The sequence below is a fragment of the Panulirus ornatus genome, chromosome 2 (assembly GCF_036320965.1).
Source record: "Panulirus ornatus isolate Po-2019 chromosome 2, ASM3632096v1, whole genome shotgun sequence".
Lineage (NCBI taxonomy): Eukaryota > Metazoa > Arthropoda > Malacostraca > Decapoda > Palinuridae > Panulirus > Panulirus ornatus.
Window position 1 is genome coordinate 31,134,263 of NC_092225.1, and position 26,429 is coordinate 31,160,691.

The 26,429-nt window shown below is 44.9% G+C and overlaps 1 protein-coding gene across 1 annotated transcript in view; it reads right to left on the minus strand.

The window, feature by feature from the left end:
- LOC139752113 (glycine receptor subunit alpha-2-like) overlaps window positions 1–26,429 on the minus strand; it is an 80,667-nt gene that overhangs the window by 51,608 nt on the left and 2,630 nt on the right. The window contains exons 2-3 of the mRNA XM_071668022.1: window positions 5,012–5,093; window positions 1,947–2,035 (exon numbers count right to left, since the gene is read on the minus strand). Coding sequence (XP_071524123.1) covers window positions 1,947–2,035; window positions 5,012–5,085 — 163 coding nt within the window. The 5' untranslated portion in view covers window positions 5,086–5,093. The remainder of the gene's footprint in view (window positions 1–1,946; window positions 2,036–5,011; window positions 5,094–26,429) is intronic.

Below are 26,429 nucleotides of genomic sequence, written 5' to 3' on the forward strand. Positions count from 1 at the left end.
GTGGCCTGTTCGAAGCCAGCCAGAGTTCTCCTGTGTCGGCGATCATCGGAATGATTGCATCCGGCGTGTGGGGACTTGGGCTGTAAGGAGGAGGTGGAACTTATCTCGAGCCTGGGGCTGTGAGGAAGGGTAGAGGAGTGACCGCTAAGTGAAGATATTATTCTCTTCGTAAAATACGAAACCCCTGGAGAACACATTTATCCTCAATATACCTATATGATTATAAATGTAGACATATACGTCCTCCCGCAGTGCTAATACCTCAGTCCCCACCCACCTGGCCTCCCCATTATGAGCTACTCCCACCTCGAGGCTCCCAAATCACGGGCGCCCATTCCGGAGACGGTACAAAACAGAACATTGAGATCTACCACTCGCGACAAACACTTCACTAAAACCACAGAAAAAAAAAAATCATTATGACTCACAAAAAACCCTCCTGGCACACGTCTGAGACCGTAGCAGCAGCAAAAACAATATGGCAGAAGCTACATAACAGAGACACAAACTAAAGACATATCCAAGATCTAGACATCAACACAAACGAGCAACACAACTGGTTCCCCCTAAGCCTCAGAGGCCCATAGAGAAACTTCGTTCACCCATCGCTACCCACAGTGTACAAGACCTGTCTAACTCACCTACTGTCTCATCCAACACAATATCTCTCACACACACACACACTCACACACACACACACACACACACACACACAGCTGGGGTATAAATATAAGATATCGGAAATATATATACATAAGGAGACACTCAAACACCAGTAAATCTACAACATACATCTATATGTTCTACAACTATCATTTTTTTCCTCATCACCTCCTACCTAGGAGATCCCGGCCCTGGCTGCTACACCAGCCCTCCTCGGCCACCACCCGGGCCGTCATCCAGATTCAGACTTACGGCAAATTTACCCGCCAGTTAGAGATGTCCCGTGTCTGAGCTTTCCACGGAGTGTATGGCGCGTCAGTGGAGGACGCTAACTGTCAGAACAAGGATAATAGAGTGAGATGGAAGGAGAGAGAGAAAGTTTAATTGAGAAGGTAGCTCATTACGACGGAAGCGGCCAAGCAGATGTCACTTGTTACGGGTTCGTGGCATATTTTCACGACGAGTGTCGTAAAGGTAAGGTGTCGGAGTCGAGCAGAAGCGGACTTATGCTAGGATGTACAGATTGAGTTGCTAACATTACATGCCACAGAGGGAGGCGTGAGGATTATCTTGTAGATGTAAGGGGGGTAGACGGGAGTTTCTGTAGTATGGGTGACATAGAGTGCTGTAGTCTGTAAATGACAGAAAAGTGTTTATAGCAAGTCAGACAGATACAGACACCAGAATTTTGGAGGCAAGAGGAGATGGTTATCTGGGATGAATGCTAGCGAGTGGGTGCTAAGGAAGGTGAATGTCTATCATATATATATATATATATATATATATATATATATATATATATATATATATATATATATTTCTTTTTTTCTTTCAAACTATTCGCCATTTCCCGCATTAGCGAGGTAGCGTTAAGAACAGAGGACTGGGCCTTTGAGGGAATACCCTCACCTGGCCCAATTCTCTGTTCCTTCTTTTGGAAAAAGAAAAAAAAAAAATAATAACAAGCTTAGCCTAGCCTGGACTGACTGGATGCTTTACATTACCTTGCCTTAGCATATGAAAAACAAACATTTGCATCTTTCTAGTTTAGTGACCTTGTCAACATTCGTCAGACATTCTAGTCACCTCTTACTGATCAACTTCCCTAGTGATATATATTTACAAACAGATTCTCGTCCCTTCGGGCCCTCGTCTGCAATCTACCGCACCCTAACTCACTCGCCTTCACCTTGGCCACTACACTACTACAGTGTGTGTGGAATCACCATCGGAAGAGACACTGGTGTCACTCACACGGGAAACCAGGAACAACAGCTACTCACTGTCACTGCCGAAGTCGGGCCACACGTTAACATCGTAGTCCTTCAGTTTATTCTGCAGGAACTGCCGCTGGGCGGTGCACTCAGCCAGTCTGAGGAACAAACACACGGTTATTAAGTTCTGTCCTTCAACTGTTCTGTGGGATTGGAAGAAGGTTGATAAATTGCAAGTACGAAGAACAAAGGCAGGACTCAATGTAGGCAGCGGGAGAATAAAAACAGAAAACGGAGAGTACGCCAAGGTAAGTGAGTGAGGTAGAGCAGTTACCAATCTGTAACAGTTACGCCTCTGCAAAGACGGTATGTTTGTACACACATAAATTTTTATGAATAAGAAATGATAACCAGGACTTAGCGTGATGTGCTTGTAAGTTACTCATATATCTTTGTTTTTAATATATTTGCCGTTTCCTGCGTTTGCGAGGTAGCGCCAAGAGCACACAAAAAACTGGCCTCTTTTGCTCACATCCATCCTCTAGCTGTCAAGTGTGATTTATCGAAACTACAGAAGAGAATGTATATATATATATATATATATATATATATATATATATATATATATATATATATATATATGACTAGTTCTCGCGTGTTTGTGGTGTACATGAACTCTCACATGTACAGATCTGGTAATAAGGCAGAAGAAACTGCATAATAGGTGCTGTTTTTTTTTCCCTGTCAGCGACTGGTGGGTTTAATAACCAATCAGCGGCGACCTCAGGGAGGTGGAGCCTGCTGCAGAAGCATCACGTCTTCCATTACTGGTGTGGCCACAGAGGGAGTTCCTCGGCCGCCGCAGTTTTATACTGCTCCTGGGGGAGTCACAGGGGTATCCTTGTGTGAAGAGGCTCTACAAGGACGGGAGTCTTGGTTTTTTTTTTTTTTTTTTCCAAAAGAAGGAACAGAGAGGGGGGCCGGGTGAGGATGTTCCCTCAAAGGCCCAGTCCTCTGTTCTTGACGCTACCTCGCTATCGCGGGAAATGAATAGTATGAAAAAAAGAAAAAAAAAAAAAAATATATATATATATATATATATATATATATATTTATATATATATTCTCTTTCGCTTCGGACCATGTCTTAAATATTTCACGCCACAGGAGTCGGCGTGTCCTTCCTTTGCCTCGGGTAACAGACTTCTGCCATTGTGTACCTTCCTGAGGGGATGCACACATACCCGGCCGCCCGCCTCCCGCTCCTGGCCTCTAGCCAACCTCACCTCCTAACTTCATATTCCCATGGTAATGAAGCTTATGTCGCCTCTCCCGCAGCTCCTCCGATCCTGCAGATGTGACACAATGAACTCCATCAGGTAACACTAAACATTCCTTTTCAAATGAAGATAATTTTCCTGAAATAATTTTGTTCTTCCTCACACTCACGCTTTACAGTACTATTTTTCTCTCGTTCTCGATAAAAGAAGACTACGCTTAATAAATGTTCTGACCCTAACTTTCTAAAACACTTATTTCTCTTTCTGTACCACCAGTGCGTACACACTGCCCCCGTCCATCTTCGTACAGCCTGACAGTTCAGTCGTCCGTAAACCGCCGCCTCTCTCAGGTCAGGGGAGCTGGTATACGAAGCCTAGGCAGGAAATCCAGACACACATAGGCTGCAGCCGAACACAGTTGGTCGAGGCACAGGGCCCACCTTCTGTCAGTTGACATCAGTTGGTGTTACCGGATTCCTCCCGCCTGAGGTTACACGGCGAGTGAAGAGTCCACGTTGACGAGGCTGTATCATGTTCACTTGACGAAGCAGGGTATAGTCTCGTCATATATATCCTCTCGTTTCAAAGGGGTCCATCCTATTCCTGCTACAGATTGTAACGCACCCTCGGAACTGCATGAAGGTCTTGAGGATTCAACCCCAAAACCCCTCTCACAAGGGGGTTCTGGTCCTGTATATGTTGATGGTTTGAAATCCGTCATACTTATTTACAGCAAGACAAACATTTGATCTGTGTTCTCTACGATTATAGCCATCTGTTTTCATATTCCTTTTCTTTTTTTTTCAACATAGCAATGTTAACTTTCAACATAGCACTGATAACTCATTTTTCTTGAAAACTGTGATGACTGAGAATTATCATAAATGAGAGCATTATGATAACAAAAACTGATTTCAATTACGGTCTGACTTTTTCTTACTGGTTATAGTTATCAAATACCAACCAGGCAAGTCCCATATGGGGGACTGTCACCATGACCACCATATCATCCTCGGTGTATATAGTGCATTGTTTTTCTATCAGGATAGAAAGAAACTGCAAATTTATCATACAGAATTCTCAACTACACCTAGCCTTACAGGGTGCATAGTTCCTACCACCTTTATTTCTATCCGCTTCTTATAAAGACAAAAGTGCGTATTATGATGTTCCACTGTGAGGCACCATCAGCTACAGTGAGGGTAGCGTCGCGGCCAACACAGGCGTCAGTCAATATATCATTAAGTGGTGTGTAGCCACGGTCGGGTCTGCTCCTTGGGGGACGGGAGTCACCTGCTCCACGACGTCTGACCTAGATCAGTAAGTCTTTCCCCGCCCACACGACTAGGCTGTGACAGCAGTCTTTTCATATATATATTGTGCCTGTAACACTAAGATGACAGGGGAAGTGAACTCACGGCACTGTCTCCCGAGCTTACAAGGAATGTTAACAACACGGACCTACTTTCTCTCTCTTGATAAATTCTCACACTGTAGTCGTGTTCTTTAGAAGGATTTTTAACCGTGTGACTAAGATCCCCTCCCGCGCTGGAGGATGGAGCGCCCCGGTAAGTGAACTACGCTGTCACAAGCCACGGTAATCTACTGATGAGTCAAACATTCACATCAGTTTGGAAGTCACTGGTGGCGTGGATGTCAAGACTCGGTAAATATTCTTGGTTCTGAAAGCAAATCTACATCTCTACATCTCAAATTGTTTAGAAACTTTTCAACACACACACACACACACACACACACACATATATATATATATATATATATATATATATATATATATATATATATATATATATATATATATATATATAATAATTGATGGTGTACAATACTTACCCAGGAAAGTAGCAAACAAGGACCAGGCAGGCCACCACCGTCAGGCTCGCTGGGCCGCCGCGCCACCACGCCATCCCTCAACCTGCACGAGACACCTCAGGGTTACCATAACATGTATTGCAAGAATTCTGAGAAATCAAAAAAGTTTAGAATCATTGTCCCTTCATTACTGATCCTACAACAAAACTCTAGCAATGCTTCTCTGGTACTGTGGCCACCATGTTACAACTTAAATACCACGTCATATTTCTTGCTCCTCTTGACTCTTCTAACTTGCTGTTTCAGAAAATAGTTTTCCATTTTTTTTCCATCTCGCCAAGATGATAACTTTTGCCCGTCCGCTCACTATTCGGTGTACTGTGAGCGTGGCCCATAGTGGTATCATAAGCAAATGTGTATAAAACACATTCCTTTATTGTTTGAGGCAAAGTCATGGGCAAAAGTTCACACAGATGCCAGACCTTAATTGACATACAAAATGTTAAGGAAACGGGAAAAGGTGAGACAAGGAAAAGTGCCTAAGAATTCTGGTGGGTGTGAAAAACCTGTGTAAGTCATGTTATTTACATCTATTTCAACTTACCTTGTGAAACGGCGTAAATATATAGAATAATATGTGAGCCGGAAGAGTCGGAGGATGCAAAGGGTGTCACTCACCCCGGCCCGGCCTGTGTCAGGCCATGTCAACCTGGGCGGTAGCCCGGCTCTGAGCGGGTGTGGGACGTGGCGCGTGAAGCGGAGTGACGGAATTAACTCCTTCCTTCCCTGACCAACACAAACAATGGACTACAGTAAGTTGCACGCTGATTACAACTGACAACTTGTGACAACGAGTTAAGAAAACTTGTAAATAACAAGTCAAGGTGATAGAATAAATCAAAAGTAGAATTCTGGACAAAAATAAATCAGAAAACAAAGGTATCGGAGTTCGCTTGATGATAAAACAATTGAATGACCAAGTCAGAAACCTACCAGAGGAAGAAGGTCAACCTGCCGTACGTGAAGCCATTAATACATACGTTAAAAATATAATTCTCCATTCTCGGATGAAGATCTGTAAATAATGGTACGGCAGCATACTGGCCAAGTGCCAGGCTTTTAAAAGTTAAAGGGAAGAGCTGCAGTCTGCTGAGGGGGGGATTCGAGTTTATAAGGTCGCGTAATGTTTTACGAGAAACGGAAATACTGCAGCCAGCACTGTAGCCAGATGGTGTGTGTGTGTGTGTGTGTGTGTGTGTACCAGTAAAGCTTGTCCGATTAGATACAAATTCATGAGAAAACGTGAGGAGGAGAGTAACGGCCATGTCTTGAGCGTGTTACGTCTATCCGTCCACACTGCGACACTCCTGATTGGTTTAGTTTCTGTGGAGAAATGAATGGCTGATAAAGCGAGGCGACTCGGGACACAGATCTGATTTATAACACACAACCAGGAGATGACGTCATCTGAGTGACCACGTAAACTGCACGTGACAAAGCATTGACTTTTTTTCGAGAATATTCTTTACTGCTCATAAATAGAATATACTATAAGCATTTTATATATATATATATATATATATATATATATATATATATATATATATATATATATATATATATATATATATATATATGGGATATGAAACATTACAGCTAATTGTACAAATATATGGTATTCGTCAAGTGTGAAACTTTTTACAATGTGAATGAGTATAAGTTATGGGATACAGCAGGCAGCACGTGTTGCCATCATATAACTGTTAGATGCACCTGGGACCAAAACATGCCAGTGGCAGAGCAGCACAGACGGCATGACCGTCATGATGCCATCCTCAGGTGGCAATATCCTTACTTCCTGCCCGAGGAGGCCCTTGAAGCACTCAAGAAACTGGCTACGTCGACAGGTCACACAGTGCTGTGGCTGTGTCTTGCAGCCAAAAAAGAAAAAAAAGGATAAAAAATACAGAGAAAGTGACCGTTCTGTTTACATCTCTCCAACACAAACAACGTAAAAAACTGGTCCCATGACAGTCGTACAGGGGACGTAACGTGAAGGAGGAGAGAGGGGCCGGGCACAAGGCCAGGGATGGGGGCTGGCGCTGCTGCTGACCCAGGCCTGGCCGAGCGGGAGCCGCGGGCGGCACGAAGGCTCCTTCCTTTTTTTCATGACAAAAGAACTCACGCGGCCTCCTCTGGCGACCCCGGGACCAACAGCAGACGAGAGGTTGTCGTGTGCTGCAAGTCCTCCTTCTTGAGGATCCTGCAACTGGATCAGACGAACGGAACCCAGAGGACATCATGCGCTACTCTTGGTCATCAGATACTGGCCGATTTTCAGAGACGTGAGAAGGTTGAGGGGCGAGGGTGGTGCCGGAGTGACTGAGGGTGATGGCCGCCAACGTGAGGCTTCACTGTATTGTGTTAAAAAAGGAAGGTGAGGGTTCGGCCAGAGCCAGCGTGGGCCGGGAGGCTTGAGTAAGATAAGAATACTGTCATCACTCGCCACGGTATACCTACGCCAGGGTTGGTATACGTTAGTAGGTATACAAAAGAATATGTTGCAAGAATAACTTGGGGATGCAGCTGCTGTATTGATCCCGAGGAGGCAACTGCGGCAGTCAGTGCCCGGCCCACCATCCTGGCTGGATGCAGGAGGTCTGCCTCGATGATGGCATCACCTGCTCAGCCCCGCCCACCTGCAGCCATCCACTTCCTAACGCAACGGTAACGTATTCCTCATCAACACATGCATTCATCATCATGGGTCAATACTTACATACAGAAACTGTGCCAACCCTGACACAAGTGAAATGTGAAAGAAAAAAGGACTATCTATCTATCTATCCATCTATCTATCTACATATATATATATATATATATATATATATATATATATATATATATATATATATATATATATATATATATATATATATATACACACATATGTGTGTGTGTGCGTGTGTGTGTGTGTTACCAGACTCCTCCTGCTTGGGGTTACACCGCGAGTGAAAATTTTTTTTGTCTGTATCATCACTTAAGAGGGAAGAAGAGTTGTCTCATCGGTGAACCATCTCGCTCCAAGAGTGTGCCAGTTCCCTGCTGATTGGAACAGCAGTCTCGAAGCTATAAGAGCCCCATAAAAGGGATCCTGGGAATGTGTAATTAATCAATCTAAATAATCACTTTCCTTGCGCCCCTTTCTTTGTGAATTCGTTCACTACCCCCACAAAAAAATCTTTGTAATTAAGGAGAAACGGAAGCATTTGTGATAGGAGATAACAACAAGAAAGTAATTCCGCAATTTTGATTAAAAGAATGAGTGAAGAGGATGACGTATGAGAGAAAACCCTCGTGTCTTGGTCTGGGAAATGTACGGTTACATATATCGATCTCCAAAGATATTGTGGATAAAAAAAAAAAAAAAAGTCAGCCATACCAGTCAAACGTAACCTAACCTAAAACTCTGAAAAAATTTTCAGCGGCGATATAAAAACCCGTCCCATCATTCCCCGTTAAACCTACATGTTGCAAATACTACATTCGATGAGGAAAAGCAGCTCTTGTTCCTTTATCAATATTGTCTAAAAATCACAAGGGTAACAAACACAGAACTATATGAATCAGTACTAATGTCAACTGAATAATATACACAAACCAACAAGAACATTCGTCCGAGAACCAACAAATGCACTATCCCACCGCAAGCACACTCATCCACAACACATCCATTCAGTTGTAACACACCCACCAACAAACGTCACATCAATAACACATCCATCATTTAACAACCACACGTCCACCATCAAATATCAATAACTACAAGTAAAACAAACCCATCCGTCAAAAAGCACCTACACCCACCAACGAAAATACATTGTTACCAACAAACACACTCATCCACGCACTAAGCCACCCATCCATCAACACATCTATCACCCAGCTAGATATGGACTAGACATACTAATGGCACTTTAGCTCCTTTATGAACAGTAACGTTTGTAAGAAGAAATGTGGATGGTTCACACCATTACGTCTTAGGGCAAAACAAACCCTGCGGTCTGAGAGAGCAATCGTTATACATTTGCAGTTGTCGCTTACAGGATGAGCACGACCCGCAAAACGAATTAGCCGCTGACGGGCGGTAAAGCTAAGACTATAAGCGCCTTGTGGCAGCAGGTCCCGAGCCCTCTGACTTGCTGGAATATATCATTGACAGTACTGAGGATGGACAACCAAGGAAAGCAGAATGAAAAATAATTTTCACGGTGTCCAGGTATAAAGGCGAAAAATCTGGTACCAGGTGTTAAGAAAAAAATATATATGGCTACGGCAAGGGAGGAGCTGTCATTAATGAGGTGAAAAGGTAACGATGGACTTGTTTAGACAACTTGCGCTGTGGATGATTACTTCAAGGATGCTCCACCATTCGTTATTTGTATGTTTGAAATATACGGAAACGAGGAGAGTCACAGCCTACCGCTACTGCGCTCGCTAACTGCTCCATTTGCAGTTATATGGTGTCACTTTCGTGTGTGTGTTGCCCCTCAGTTGTACAGAAATACATTCATATACATGATGTAGTTTTCTACAGGTTTCTCGAGAGAGAAGAGGACGCCCGGTTGAGGTGCATTGGCGGATCATTCGCCTACAAGCAACAACATCTGGCGAAGGATACAACAATCATTGCCAATGGTTGTTTACTGCCGAAAATCATTAGATACATTCGGGCGTCAGTTACAAAGTGTAGTGGATATCTAGACACGTCTAATGGGCTACTGCTGACGTCTGCCACAAGAGACATCCGTTCGCTATTATAAGAGAAGTGAGAGTACACATTAGCACTCTTGAGAGTTTACGGTTAGAATGTTTGCTTTGCCTTCACATTTAAAGTACACAAACTGAATATAAATCTATGAAGTTAGTAAGAAGACTAATATTAATTCCTGTCCTTATCTGTGACCTACGTGTGACACCACATTTCTCAATTCATGGCAAATTAAGAAGCCAATAAGTTATGGGAAAAGATGCAGTGTGTAGACAGGAGGTGGATGCTGGCGTGGGATCGTGGGAGCTGGCGCCGGTCTGAGCCAACAGCCACTCTGCTTTCAGCTTAGCCCAGTGCCAGCTCAAGATTTTAACCTTTGTGTCGCCATATTGCATAAATATGATCTAAACATATTTTTAGGCTTTACTGATAAACCAGAAAATCTTGAGTGAGTATAATTAACCGAAAAAAATTGATAATGTACTCTGCCGCATGCTCCTTCATCCCCAGCTCAGGAAGAGCTACAACCATCGAAAAAGAGCACAGAACACTTGGCTGCAGATCGAACATAAGGTTATGATATCATATGATTTACTATTATGAAAATTACCGACTATAATGTTATACTGACGTTGCAGCGTAGCTCACATATAACGTATCCTACTATCGGCGAAAAACTGTCAAGGGAGTCTTAGAATGACACGTTTCAGGATTAGGGAGATTTTGTGCAGATAATGAAATAACAGTATTAACAAATATATATATATATATATATATATATATATATATATATATATATATATATATATATATATATATGGGTATGTTTGAAGGAATAGTGGTTCCAACAATGTTGTATGGTTGCGAGGCGTGGGCTATGGATAGAGTTGTGCGCAGGAGGATGGATGTGCTGGAAATGAGATGTTTGAGGACAATTTGTGGTGTGAGGTGGTTTGATCGAGTAAGTAACGTAAGGGTGAGAGAGATGTGTGGAAATAAAAAGAGCGTAGTTGAGAAAGCAGAAGAGGGTGTTTTGAAATGGTTTGGGCACATGGAGACAATGAGTCAGGGAAGATTGACCAAGAGGATATATGTGTCGGAGGTGGAGGGAACGAGGAGAAGTGGGAGACCAAATTGGAGGTGGAGAGATGGAGTGAAAAAGATTTTGTGTGATCGGGGCCTGAACATGCAGGAGGGTGAAAGGAGGGCAAGGAATAGAGTGAATTGGAGCGATGTGGTATACCGGGGTTGACGTGCTATCAGTGGATTGAATCAGGGCACGTGAAGAGTCTGGGGTAAACCATGGAAAGCTGTGTAGGTATGTATATTTGCGTGTGTGGACGTATGTATATTCATGTGTATGGGGGTGGGTTGGGCCATTTCTTTCGTCTGTTTCCTTGCGCTACCTCGCAAACGCGAAAGACAGCGACAAAGCAAAAAAAAAATATATATATATATATATATATATATATACATACGAATTAAGTGCATATGAACGCGCACCTTCATAGAACATACAAACCTCTAACAGCCAGGATCGAACCCGGGACCTCTGTGCCACAGGCGGGAATGCTACCGCTAGGCGACGGGCCCAGGCCACCGCCTAGCTGTAGCATTGGTAGGTAGGTGGCACATTGGTAGGTACGTGGCACAGGGGTCCCGGCTTCGATCTTGGCTGTTGGAGGTTTGTATGTTGTGATATATATATATATATATATATATATATATATATATATATATATATATATATATATATATATATATATACGATGTACTTCAGGAGTACATCGTATGCATGCACTTGCTTAAGTCAATAACAAGCTGGGATAAGTAGAGCAGGTGTGCGCTGTGTACATGTTCAGTGGGCCTCTAGAGCACTCGAGCGAGTCCGCTGGGCTGCATTTTAGTGGGAATAAATTCTGGAACGATGTCAATTTCGTAAATTAGGTATAAATAAACCATACGAAAACTTGTGGTTATTTATCACCATAGTGCTGACTCAGGTCTTACTCTGCAACATACCAGGAATCAGGTCTTTCTCTGTAATACTCGTAGGAATTACGTCATTCACTTCAACAGGATTTAAGTTAAATCTAATCCAAACGAAACGACGAGCTAAATTGGACGGACGGTAGTTGAGTGGCTAATGATTTTGTTTCCATTTTCTTTTGCAGTAAAGTGGGACAAAAGTGAACTTTTATAACATTTGCGTAATGAAAACCGTGTAAACAGCAGGACACTGTGGCTACAGTCTTCACTCTGGCCCTCCTGGAGCCCCCATCTGGCTGGCCGGGTAGCCCTAACCTAGGAGAGCTAGCTGCCCCTGGTCTAGGAGTCCACATTTCCCAGCTATTGGATGTAGCTAAGCCTTAGACTACAGGAGCCTTTAGAAAATGGTTGTAACACCAGGACACTACCATAGATACTGGTCCTGAGAAAATAATATATATATATATATATATATATATATATATATATATATATATATATATATATATATATATATATATTAAATTATATGGGAGGGTATTGATTGAGAGGGTGAAGGCATGTACAGAGCATCAGATTGGGGAAGAGCAGTGTGGTTTCAGAAGTGGTAGAGGATGTGTGGATCAGGTGTTTGCTTTGAAGAATGTATGTGAGAAATACTTAGAAAAGCAAATGGATTTGTATGTAGCATTTATGGATCTGGAGAAGGCATATGATAGAGTTGATCTGTGGAAGGTATTAAGAATATATGGTGTGGGAGGAAAGTTGTTAGAAGCAGTGAAAAGTTTTTATCGAGGATGTAAGGCATGTGTACGTGTAGGAAGAGAGGAAAGTGATTGGTTCCCAGTGAAAGTAGGTTTGCGGCAGGGGTGTGTGATGTCTCCATGGTTGTTTAATTTGTTTATGGATGGGGTTGTTAGGGAGGTAAATGCAAGTTTTGGAAAGAGGGGCAAGTATGAAGCCTGTTGGGGATGAGAGAGCTTGGGAAGTGAGTCAGTTGTTGTTCGCTGATGATACAGCGCTGGTGGCTGATTCATGTGAGAAACTGCAGAAGCTGGTGACTGAGTTTGGAAAAGTGTGTGGAAGAAGAAAGTTAAGAGTAAATGTGAATAAGAGCAAGGTTATTAGGTACAGTAGGGTTGAGGGTCAAGTCAATTGGGAGGTGAGTTTGAATGGAGAAAAACTGGAGGAAGTGAAGTGTTTTAGATATCTGGGAGTGGATCTGGCAGCGGATGGAACCATGGAAGCGGAAGTGGATCATAGGGTGGGGGAGGGGGCGAAAATCCTGGGGGCCTTGAAGAATGTGTGGAAGTCGAGAACATTATCTCGGAAAGCAAAAATGGGTATGTTTGAAGGAATAGTGGTTCCAACAATGTTGTATGGTTGCGAGGCCTGGGCTATGGATAGAGTTGTGCGCAGGAGGATGGATGTGCTGGAAATGAGATGTTTGAGGACAATGTGTGGTGTGAGGTGGTTTGATCGAGTGAGTAACGTAAGGGTAAGAGAGATGTGTGGAAATAAAAAGAGCGTGGTTGAGAGAGCAGAAGAGGGTGTTTTGAAGTGGTTTGGGCACATGGAGAGGATGAGCGAGGAAAGATTGACCAAGAGGATATATGTGTCGGAGGTGGAGGGAACAAGGAGAAGAGGGAGACCAAATTGGAGGTGGAAAGATGGAGTGAAAAAGGTTTTGTGTGATCGGGGCCTGAACATGCAGGAGGGTGAAAGGAGGGCAAGGAATAGAGTGAATTGGAGCGATGTGGTATACCGGGGTTGACGTGCTGTCAGTGGATTGAATCAAGGCATGTGAAGCGTCTGGGGTAAACCATGGAAAGCTGTGTAGGTATGTATATTTGCGTGTGTGGACGTATGTATATACATGTGTATGGGGGGGGGGGGGGTTGGGCCATTTCTTTCGTCTGTTTCCTTGCGCTACCTCGCAAACGCGGGAGACAGCGACAAAGTATAATAAAAAAAAAAAAATATATATATATATATATATATATATATATATATATATATATAGTTCAATTGTTGGTAAAGAATAATAAAAGCGCTGAAATGTCTTGTTCGTAACTTTTGACGAAGTTTCTTGAGACGTACGGAACTAAAATGATGATATATCTGGGCTGGTCCGCCCAGAGCACCGCTCTGAGGTATGAACTGTAAGCCACGCTACCATGAACAGCGTTACTCCGCTCCTGCAATGCGGCAGAAAGGGACTTGTTTCTCTTATAATACATAAATCATCTATATGTAATTAATTATGTTCTTTGCCAGTGACAATTGACACTTTATCCATTAATAATACACAACAGTCTTGTGCAATTTTCAGGTCTGATATTTGAAAATTTGCTTCACATTATCAGGCAAAACTTTAAAAATCCAAGTCGACAGAAACATCAGTATCACTTGTCATTATCCCAGGCTCAGCTGGGAAGCACTTCCAGGGGTCGACAGTATTTTACCTTCAGCACTTACGTTTGCCAGTCCGGAGTTTACGAGCGTCTTTGCGTGACCAGTCAGTGCTTACCTGGTGCTTGTGGAGCGGCGCCTAGTGACGGGTCCTTCATGTTGTACCTCCCTGCCTGCCTACCTGACCACACGCCCCAGTCATACATAATACACAAGCATGCCAGACACACACGCTCTACAAGTAGTACAGTCTGCACCAGTATGCCGAGCATACACACCTCACTAGTCATACATATTGCAAAAGCATAGCAAACACACACTCAACCATACATACAGCACTCGCATGCCAGACGTGCACGGCCTAGTCATACTTTTTACCTAACATACACATCAGTCATACATACACCAGAATGCCAGACATGCGCTCTATCAGTGATATGAGGTTGGTAGAGCCTCACCTGACGTGTGTAAGTTTACAGTGAACGCAGTGTAACATTGATCGCACTGCTCTGGTTTTAATAGTCATGGTAGCCAGTTATGTATCGGAGCGGAATTAACTGAGCTTTTTTAAGCACCGTATGAACACAAGCCCCTTTGTGCGTGTTGATCCAAACTATCGTTTATGTGCACAATGTAGAATTTTATAGTCCATTTGGCTGCACGTTTGCAAGTATGTTGTGCCAGAACAAAATGTGTCGTTAATATGTAGCTTTATGATAGATGCTTGTGTTGTTGATTGGCCCTGAGTATCGGCGATGCGTGTACGTATGCGTGTAACGAGGCGTTGGGAGGCGGGTGTGGTCACACCCTTGGTGGCTAGCTCAGTGTAAGACTCCTACCTACATGTGCCTCCACTGCCCTCAAATCCTCTTCTCCCCTCCTAGTACAGGGTAGCGTGTCTTTACTCCACTATAATAAACAGTGCAAGGAACTCATCCTTTGTCTGAACGTTTAAATCCAGCCACACCATTCCTACTCGTATTTTGCTTCGGTCTGGCGTTCTATCGCCATGTCCGGACTCACACTAGTCTCCGTTCTTCACTCATTTTCCCTGATAATTACTTTCCATTCGCGTTCACTAAAACCTGACCCAAGTCTTAGCTCTTGCTACGCCAGTGTTTGTCGGTTGTCGGCGTCCTCAGGCAGCAGCAACAGCAGCAGTAACCTTGCCTTCATAACTATGGGTCGCACATTAAGGGTAGGTCGAAGCCTAGGATAACATACGTGTAGGACGTAGGATGACCTTTAGGTGTTGCTATCCAGTAAATCCCAGGAGATATACAGGTAGCCGTGACTCACACGTCAGTGTATTCAGAATAATCCCCTTGGGAGCCACAGGCCAAGCTGCACCTCCTTACATAAGAGCAACGCTTCGCCCTCCACAACTTTTAACCTTTGTTTACATCCGCTAATTCGACCACGGCAGGTAACTTCACAGGATAAACAAAAGTTACCTCTACGAAAAAGTCTGACGAGTTGCATGATCTACCGTCATACGAGTTTCTTTCAATTTCTTTCACAAGTGATTCCCAACAACAGCAGGTGCCGCTGTGGTGTGTGGCTATACCTCTCCAGTTGTCATATTCATCGTATCTGGGTCCGACACACGGGCCGAAGCTCTTGTATCTTGACGGCGTATAGTCTGTTCCCTCCTCCCACTGGCGCCACACACCCGGGTATAATGGCCACTTTCCCGACGCGGTTTGCATCATGCAAATATCTGTTTTCACTGCTCGTTCTGGCGAGACATCTGTACCACAAGAAGGCTTCTTGTGGAGCCAAGCCGATGAGCCCACACATGTGTGTAGAAGCTGGCCCGCCGCCCCAGGCTGACCGTAATTGGACCTGGTGTCCGTAATATCTTAACGCCTGGAGCAAGACAGCACGATCCTGGGGTATGATGGTCAGGCCATACATGTGTATGTGGGTGGGTTGGGCCATTCTTTCGTCTGTTTCCTTGCGCTACCTCGCTAACGCGGGAGACAGCGACAAAGCAAAGCAAAGCACATACACACACACACACACACACACACACACACACACACACACATATATATATATATATATATATATATATATATATATATATATATATATATATATATATATATATATATATATGCTAGAAATCATAAAGTTTGCCCATACGACTTAATCACTCCTTTATTTCACTTACTCCTCTATCGTATTTATTCATTTACTAAGCTTTCAACCGATTTACTCCTCTGTTATACAGAGTTCTTAACAGATTTATTTCTGTTGTGAATTTTCCATCCATCGATCTATTTTACTGAGTTTTCTACCATTCATTTCTTTACTGAGTCGCCGATTTGTTTCTTAATTTCACCGAGTTTACCAAATTTTTCCTCTATTTTACCTAGTTTTCCGCCATTTCAATCCTTTACTTCACCAAGTTCACTGATTCAATCATTTACTTCAATCACCTCCAGAAATTTATTCCTTTATTCCAATGAATTCTATCCTCATTCGCTCCTTTACTTCAATAAATTCCCGACTACTTGTTTAATTCTTCCTACTACCGTCCCTTTGTTTTCATATCTAGGTAACCTAACGCGTCGTGCGATATTTAAGGACTGGACGCACAGTATTATTACCATCTTAGACGTACCATACACGTACGTCAAGTGTTGTACTGCTGGGTAGGTAGGCTTCGTGATGCCAGGTGTTGTTGGTTATAGGCTCCACAATACCATGTGTTATACACATACAGTCTGGGATCTTAGGAGATACTAGCACGACTCATTTTACGCTGACTGGATGAATATCCCTCGATGACGCCAGATTTAATGACTCCTGCGCCTGGCTTACTTTCATCATCCACTACGGTAAAACTGACAAGTAGTCTATCCAGTGTACTAAGACAGTGTTGCCTATAAGACATCCACCTATCCTTCCTAACCCATGGCTGTGACTAGAAAGGTCACCGAAAATTTGGCGGGAGTTGGCCCCCGGGACGGAAAGGGTCACTGCTGGTCTTTGTGTGACCACGCCTCCACGACGCTCCCCCCCCGCCCCCCCCGTGCCTTACTGGGATCAATACATCCTAGTCAGTAACCCCCCACACTGGCTGCATGTCTTGACCACATTTGAAGGAAGCTTTTCAATAATCAGTGCGGTCAACCAAACAGGCGCAGCCTGCACACTGTTTATCTTCTCCAGCAAATTGTTTGTAACTTTGTTTTGGCAAGGTAAACAGTGGCCATTACTGCTCTGTATGAGGTCATACATCGCACGGATATAAAATGTTCACACCAGGAATTTATGTGCATTAAACTATCCTTACGTTCCAATTCTCACTGGTGACTTCACAAGTCTAAACAGAGAATAAATAATGGCTTCACTGTGGTTGATAAGCTGTGCCTCACACCCTCGTCCCGCCTCACTACATGTGATTCATGGACAAGAAAGATACACTGAGTTACGGCTGTTGATCAAACAGGTAGATAGACATGAGTTACTGTAGTATACACTACTTATTACTACCCAGATCTACTGGTGCTGTTCCCTTCCCTCATATACCCCCTCCCCCCCAGGTTCACAGCGCCCCTCCCACCGTCGTTTGATACCGCTCCCTTCCCTCACAAATCCCTCCCACGACTCTGTCATTCCTCAGCTGGCCTGCTAGTACCGTTTCCTTCCCTCGGTCCTGCCTTGCTCTGAAGCGTTTCCTCCACGTCATAACCCTGCGATGCACAGTTCACATCTCACGCTGACCCGGTCGCCCAAAAAGGACCACACTTGTGCCACTCTCACAAGCGAGGGCGACCATACACAAGCGAGGGTAACCATACACAAGCGAGGGTAACCATACACAAGCGAGGGCGACCATACACAAGCGAGGGTAACCATACACAAGCGAGGGTAACCATACACAAGCGAGGGTAACCATACACAAGCGAGGGTAACCATACACAAGCGAGGGCGAACATACACAAGCGAGGGTAACCATACACAAGCGAGGGTAAACATACACAAGCGAGGGTAACCATACACAAGCGAGGGTAACCATACACAAGCGAGGGTAACCATACACAAGCGAGGGTAACCATACACAAGCGAGGGTAAACATACACAAGCGAGGGTAACCATACACAAGCGAGGGTAAACATACACAAGCGAGGGTAACCATACACAAGCGAGGGTAACCATACACAAGCGAGGGTAAACATACACAAGCAAGGGTAACCATACACAAGCGAGGGTGACCATACACAAGCGAGGGTAACCATACACAAGCGAGGGTAACCATACACAAGCGAGGGTAACCATACACAAGCGAGGGTAACCATACACTGAACTTTATCTTCTAGTTAACATTTACTGTCCACTGGGGCCAGGGCTCCACTCGCCCAGGTCTGGGCTCCTCTCACTGGTCTAAGGCACCACTGCACTACGGAAGGAGTTCTGGCCTGGAACTTTGAACACATTGATCGGGACTCCCATGAGAACATCTCGGCCACTGTCATGATCACACGGGGCATAACGTGTGCATGATGGATAGTGCATGACTAGTAATGTCATGTATGATAGATGATACAATGCATGGCGCTTGATGCCGTGTTTCGCAGAATTTTGTGAGTGATGACTACAGTAATGCATGAAGGAAGGTGCAGTGCATGACGGATGAGGGAAGATATGAACAGTAATGCATGAAGGAAGGTGCAGTGCATGACGGATGAGGGAAGATATGAAAGATGATGTGTTGCATGAGAGATTCCTTCTTTGCTCGATAGATGATGCCAGACATAACTGATAGATGGTCTGTTACACATGACAATGATGGATAATGGGGTGCATGATATAATGATAGATCGCAAAGTGCATGATACACAACCAGATCATGTAACTTATGATACACTGATAGATAAAACACTTCACGTTATACTGACAGATTTTCTGTATGATACACTGTGATAGATGGTTTGGTACTTATATATGTTATTATTTTCATAATTACTACCATCATTATTTATCTTATTATCATTATCAGCATTTTCACCACTATCTTTGTTATCATTATCATGGAACCTTGAGGACCTCTTTTATGACTGCGCTCCTTGCAGGAGCAGGGTTAAAATGGTCTCCTTTGGAATGAGTAGGTCCTCGAGGACACTATGATACAGCCTTACGCAAGGTGACTGCTCACTCGCGGTGTATCAGTCATAGGCGGAGTACGGTAACACACACACACACACACACACACACACACACACACACACACACACACACACAAACACACAAACAAACAAACACACACACACACACACACACACACACACACACACACACACACACTCCACAGAAAGTGAGAGAGAGGTTTCGACTGCGTCGCTTTTGTTGCTGGTTTACAGTGTATTGCCTGGCCTGGCCTGGCCTGGGCGGGGCGGGCTAGGGCGCATACTGAACATGTCTTGAACGTGTCCTGAACACTTCTCCCGCTGCGAGAAGCGGTCTGCATCAGTGTCCTGGGATCCGGAGGTGACCTTTTTTACACCTGGTCATGGGTCGTCCCGCGACGCGACCAGCAAGACTGAGTCTTGGGTTTTGGGTTCACACATCCACGGCGCCGATCGTCCATGTCAAAGTTGAAGGTTGATTTAAAATTGAGTCTGAAAAACAGTCACAGTGCACGTGACGAAGGTCTGGATCATGAGCGTGCACACGCGCGAGGAACCTGTACCTGTGGTTCTCCGGTCCTGTGCAGCGAGTGATCCCCGCCTCGCCTGACGGTCCCTCAAACCCAAGTCTCTCATTACTCAACCAATGTATATTTCTCAGCCACATAATTCCCCCGGGGACATTCCGGCACAGTTGAATCACTGGATCGATTCCCTTCAATACGTCACACATGTTTACCTCTACCCAAGGCTGGCTCCTGACTCCAGGGTTAGCTACATCCGCTGCACACACCTGTTTACCTAACATACCTACATGTTTACTCTCTTTCTATCTGTCAACCTACCTATATATATATATATATATATATATATATATATATATATATATATATATATATATGAGTTACCGGAATTCGCCTATTTGAGATTACACCGAGTGGAGTCACTATTGATGAGGTTGCATAACCGGAAGAGAAATCTCGTCAAAGAACTTCTCACTCCAAACAAGTCTACATTTCCCTGCTCCTGCGTGTGCTGCGGGGTCCTGCGGTTATATGACGGTTCCTTCATATGTGTGATATATCAACACGAAGTTATGCACGTTGAAGACTGCTTGGGACGTTTAAACACCTGTGACTGACTCACAGCAGGTGTGAAGTCCTTGTGATTGCAGACACTTCAGAGACACTTGACACTACTTATACTGACCGACCCCTTCTTATATATGCGAATCAGTGACGTTTTTAAGAGAAGTACAAGGGGAAAGATGAGGCTACTAGTGTTGGCTGAGTACCTCACATACCGTCGTAACACTGCCACACGCTCTGGCTCCAGCCCTGTGAGAGAGACACGAGGAAAATCTGAACAAGTTATGTGATTATCCCACGTCTTATATTCCAGATTCTTGTTATTGCCAAACGCCTTCGTGAGATACCCTGTGCTAAGGAGAGGACCACTGCTTAAATACGTATGTTGCTACTACGCAAGGAAAACAATTGAAAAGATTCAGTTTTGATGTCGAGAGATGACGAAACAAGTTCTCTCATTGTATACTTTCTTTGAATCCTTCCTCTGTCTATTATAGTGTTCGTCCTTCTACGTTATTCTCTGTACTTTACGACGTAATCACTTCTTTGCAGCGTGAAGTGTGGGCAGTCGGTGTCGGCCGCGATAACGACAACCCTGGCCTTGGCCAGTAGTTTACTGCACCACGTGCCGAGATCTGCATTACTAAGGGGCCTGTCTGCACATGCAACCCCCCACCCCCCCTCCCCCTCGTGTCTATTGCCACCGCTCGAGTTCCTCTGTATGTTTACTACAACTGATTCAGTCCCTTTGTATGTTTGTTGTCATCTCCATTGCCGCCGCCACCCTGTCTCCCTCTTTGTGCTTATTGCTGTAACTCTGGTTCCTGGTTGTCATTACCGCCATCTAGCCACAAAATAAAGACTAAATCTCATTAGACAAGCAAGGCATTTGGAAGAGGGTGGTACTGCTAATGCCCGAACCCTCCTTCCCGTTGGCAGGAGAGACAGGCGAGGCTCCAAGAGATTACCCGCACCCTAAGCCACTGAGAACTGCGGACCGTAATCTTGTCAAACTTAGTGTATGTATTTATCAAAGTGCACATGAGAAGCAGGAGTGGAAGGACGATAGCAAATAATAAAAAAAAAAAAATGACACAGGGATGTTGCATGTGCAGAGATGTTAAGATTGGCCAGGCAGTTTAGTTTTTAATGAGACACGTCGCATGACCAACAATCCGGGCATGAAGGATGGAAGAGACTACCTCTCCACCACTTTAACACTTCGACGGCGGTTCAGTACACCCATGGCGGCTGATCTGCAACCTACTACCTATATATGTGGCCCTAATGCATGAGGATAAACGAATATATATATATATATATATATATATATATATATATATATATATATATATATATATATATATATATATATATATATATATATATATATATATATATATATATATATATATATATATATATATATATATATATATATATATATGTGTGTGTGTGTGTGTGTGTGTGTGTGTGTGTGTGTGTGTGTGTGTGTGTGTGTGTGTGCATCTAAATATACATTCAGTTAGAAAATAATAATTCGCTGTAAACACGAGCAAGCGCAGCATAACCCCGCGCGGAACAACTACAACCGTGCCTCCGCCCTCATCCACAACACGCACCCCTGATAACACCTCACCCAAGTAGCTCCACAACACTAACGCTTTATCCAATAATTGAGGTATTCATGAAAGGCGCAAATCTCGGCAGCCTTGGTTTAGCGGCTGGCGGTTGTGGTTGTGACTCACAAGCCAGTAGAGGAACCGTTCATTTCTCCGGGCATACCCGCATTACGACACGTCTTGATACCGAGTGCTTTCTGTGGAATATACTCCACACCCGTCATTCGCCACACAACCTCTCCCGCGCTCCTCCGCACCTGTTCTCTCAGAGTATTTCTACTCTTTAATCTCCTTCACGTATACCACAATCCCTCCAGCGTCTCGCCACACTTGTATATCATCTCGCTGTGTACCAAATGAAGTTAGAAAAATGTGTGAAGAAATCTTTTCCTGCCTTTGTGTTGCTGACCCTCGCGATAAACTAACTTGCTGTCGCAGGTGGACGAGGGGAGCTGCCTCTAATTGGTCTTATAATCATATGACTTATATTGGCGAGTCCGCTTCGTATAAATTAAACACGAGCTTCTTAATAACTAGGATTAGCTCATAGTCCTCCAGCACAGACACTAGAAGTAGATAAGACACTTCGAGATCAGTTGATACCAATTTGCATAGAACAAAATTCGACAATATTGGGAGATTTGTTTGCGGCATCTTGTTACGTTTACGACTGAAAAGGTGAGTAAGCAGGAAGGTGAGGCGTAGTTTAGAGTGGAGCGGTTATATTGTCCGTAGAGGATACTTTTGTACGAAACTGCGACCAACGAGTTTCCTTAGGGTATCTGGTCTGATTTTAACCTTTGTGCCGGCGTTTGTGAGCTGAGGAGTGATTGCGTGCGTGCTGTGCGCTGTGCCTAGTATGGTTGGTGTGCTGTGGAGTGGAGGTGCTTGATCATATAGCGGATAAGTAGAAGGAAAAATACTGCAGGATCAGTATGGAAAGCATAGAGGTGAAGAGAGTGTACGAGGAGACATAGCTGGGTAAGTGAATGAAGGTGACTGGAAGAGGAAAGCAGAACACGGGTGTGACTGAGTGTTTGAGAGGGAGCGTGTGCGTCAGAGGGAGGAAAATGGCGAGGCCAGGTCGGGGTTAGGTTGTCACCAGGGGGTGAGGGCAGGACCTCTACACCACAGGATGAGTCGACGCTGTGTAGCGCCGTGAGGGCTTCTCCCACCCCGCGGGTCACGATCCCCAGGGATACCTCTCACCTGGTGCAGTATCACCCTCAGGGATGCCTTTTACCCAGCTAGGTACCACCTCCAGGGCCGCCTCTCACCCAGTGGGCCGTCTGTGTACATCTATGTTGACCTGGTCCAGCGTAAGAGCTGGTTACCCAGGGGCCGCAAGCCGGGGTTGACCACGCCTGCATCCCTCCCCCTCAACAGGTGACCTTAACCCATTGTATGACGTCCCCCCACCAACCCACCCAGCCCCCTTCCCCTGTCTATGTCCGTCAGTGAGGCCACAGCAGACGGGAGCGTGCGTGAGCCTCGCCACCCGTCTCCCCACCTGTCAACTTCACCATGTAAACCACTGCCGGTTGAGCTGGGACGGCCTTCAGCGACACACCCGTCCAACACCTCACACTCGCCGGCAACGTCAGGGCTGCCGTCAGCGTTACGGTGCCGGACGCACACGTGATGGCCGGCAGCAAGGACCAGCACGGACCATCATGGACGCTAGCAGCGTCGTGCAGCCATGACGAACAATATTCAGCAAACCACACATACTTGTATGTGGATACAGGAGGGACTGGATCTCTGCAGCCGAGCGGCCACAACAACGATCAAACTTCTTTTTCTTAAGGTCAAAGACTCCTCTCTGTCGGGGACTCAAATATCTGACATAGAATGAAAAAAAATCATTGTTGTTAGAACACGCCACTCTAGACCCTGGCCCTATAATATTCTTCCTCGAAAAGTTTAAAGTTGGTACCGTTAATGTCTGACCTCGCATAGTGTGTGTATATGTGTATGTGTGTGTGTGTGTGTGTGTGTGTGTGTGTGTGTGTGTGTGTTGGGGGGGGATGATCATCAGTAATCAACCTTCGTGTAATTTCTCTCACGCTGTGCAGGTAGCTAGTCAGTCTGGCACTTTGTCGTGCATCATTTACAGCACTTTTTTTTTCCATACATGATCGCCGACTCCCACGTTAGCAAGGTAGCGCCAAAAACAGACGAAGAAAGGCCGCATCCGCTCGCTTCCATTCTCTAGTTGTAAAGTGTAATGCATCGATACCACAGCTCCTCATCCACATCCAGGCCCCACAGACCTTTTCATGGTTTATCCCGGTCGCTTCACATGCCCTGGTTCAGTCCACTAACAGCACGTCGATCCCTACTTACCACATCGCTCTAATTCACTCTATCCCGCGCACACCTTTCACCCTCCTGCATGTTGAGGACTCGATCGCTCAAAAGTTTTTCCACTTACCGTTTTCGTCGGTCCACATATCTTTGATGTCAACCCCTACCCACACCCCCTCCACACGTTCAAACCATTTCAGCACACCCTCTTCAGCTCTCTCAACCACACTTCTCTCATTACCACTACTCTCTCTTACCCTTTCATTACTTTCTCGATCAAACCGCCTCACGCCTCAAGCCTTTTCGTGTCATGAAATTCTAGGAAGCGAATCCATGAGAGTTTATTAGGAATGACTTGGCGGAGGCTATCAACATGAATGTATTCCCAGACAGAGGTCAGGTTTCACCCCTGGTGCGTGTCTTGTGTTCATCAGGTGAGGTTACTGAAGGATTTCCTCTGATTGTTTTAAAACAAAGGTGGTGACCGTGCCACTCCTCAAGGGCTCTCGCCGCCTTCACTCCAGGATAATTCAAGGAACTCTGTGTCTGTAGGAGTGGGCGGTGAGGGAGAGGCCCTCTACTAGCAGAGAAGGCAGGTCAGCCCAAGACTTTGAGTGAAAATTTTGCTTTTCTTAGTTGTTACTAAAATCATAAGTAGGTAAGACTACTGACCGTGCTACCACAAGCAGGTAAGACTACTGACCGTGCTACCACAAGCAGGTAAGACTACTGACCGTGCTACCACAAGCAGGTAAGACTACTGACCGTGCCACCACAAGCAGGTAAGACTACTGACCGTGCTACCACTAGCAGGTAAGACTACTGACCGTGCTACCACAAGCAGGTAAGACTACTGACCGTGCTACCACAAGCAGGTAAGACTACTGACCGTGCTACCACAAGCAGGTAAGACTACTGACCGTGCTACCACAAGCAGGTAAGACTACTGACCGTGCTACCACAAGCAGGTAAGACTACTGACCGTGCTACCACAAGCAGGTAAGACTGCTGACCGTGCTACCACAAGCAGGTAAGACTACTGACCGTGCTACCACAAGCAGGTAAGACTACTGACCGTGCTACCACAAGCAGGTAAGACTACTGACCGTGCTACCACAAGCAGGTAAGACTACTGACCGTGCTACCACAAGCAGGTAAGACTACTGACCGTGCTACCACAAGCAGGTAAGACTACTGACCGTGCTACCACTAGCAGGTAAGACTGCTGACCGTGCTACCACAAGCAGGTAAGACTGTTGACTCTAAAATACTATGAGACTCAAGTCCACCCCGTGGTGTTATGCCCACCCAACACATCGGCTGAGTTAAGCGTCTTACTCAGCCTACGCCCCTGCTATGTTAACTGCCGTACTCAGCCTCAGTTCCTTGCTGTGTGAACTGTCGTACTCAGCCTACGCCCCAGCTATGTTAACTGCCGTACTCAGCCTCGGTCCCAGCTGTGTTAACTGCCGTACCCAGCCTCGGTCCCTGCTGTGTGATACGTCCCCCTGTACACAACACTACCACACCACCATGATCATCCTACTCACCATGTCGTACTCTATTCATGTTCCTGCCTGAGTACCGTCACTATCGTCACACACCAAGACACTTCGTGATTGTTAACTAAACACATGTTTACAGCTCGTTCGAAAGAAAACTTATCACCCCTTCACAAGAGACGCAGTAAATATGAGGTTCATGCACTTGCACCATCAGGCATTCATGGTTTTGGGTCACTATTACTGTTAAGGTAACAATTATAATAACAGATGAGGAGCTGTGTGCGTGAGTGTAGGTAGACTGAGCAGGGTAAGGGTAGAGCTAGGGCAGTGACGCGTGCGGCATTTTTTTTGCTCATCACCTGACGGATCGGACAAGCAGTGGGCGGCTGCGTTCCTCCCCACACTCGGCCAACCTCATCCATGACAGGAAAAACTGACCCTGAGGAGGTCAAATCCTCAGCCTATTCATAAAAAGGTCTCCTCATGCAGAAAAATTCTGTCAATTTATATACAGCCTTGCTGTCGTATACATCAATTCTTATATGATGTGCTGGACTAAGAAAGGTTGTTTCACTAAATCCAGGCATAGATTAACTCATGTTTCATT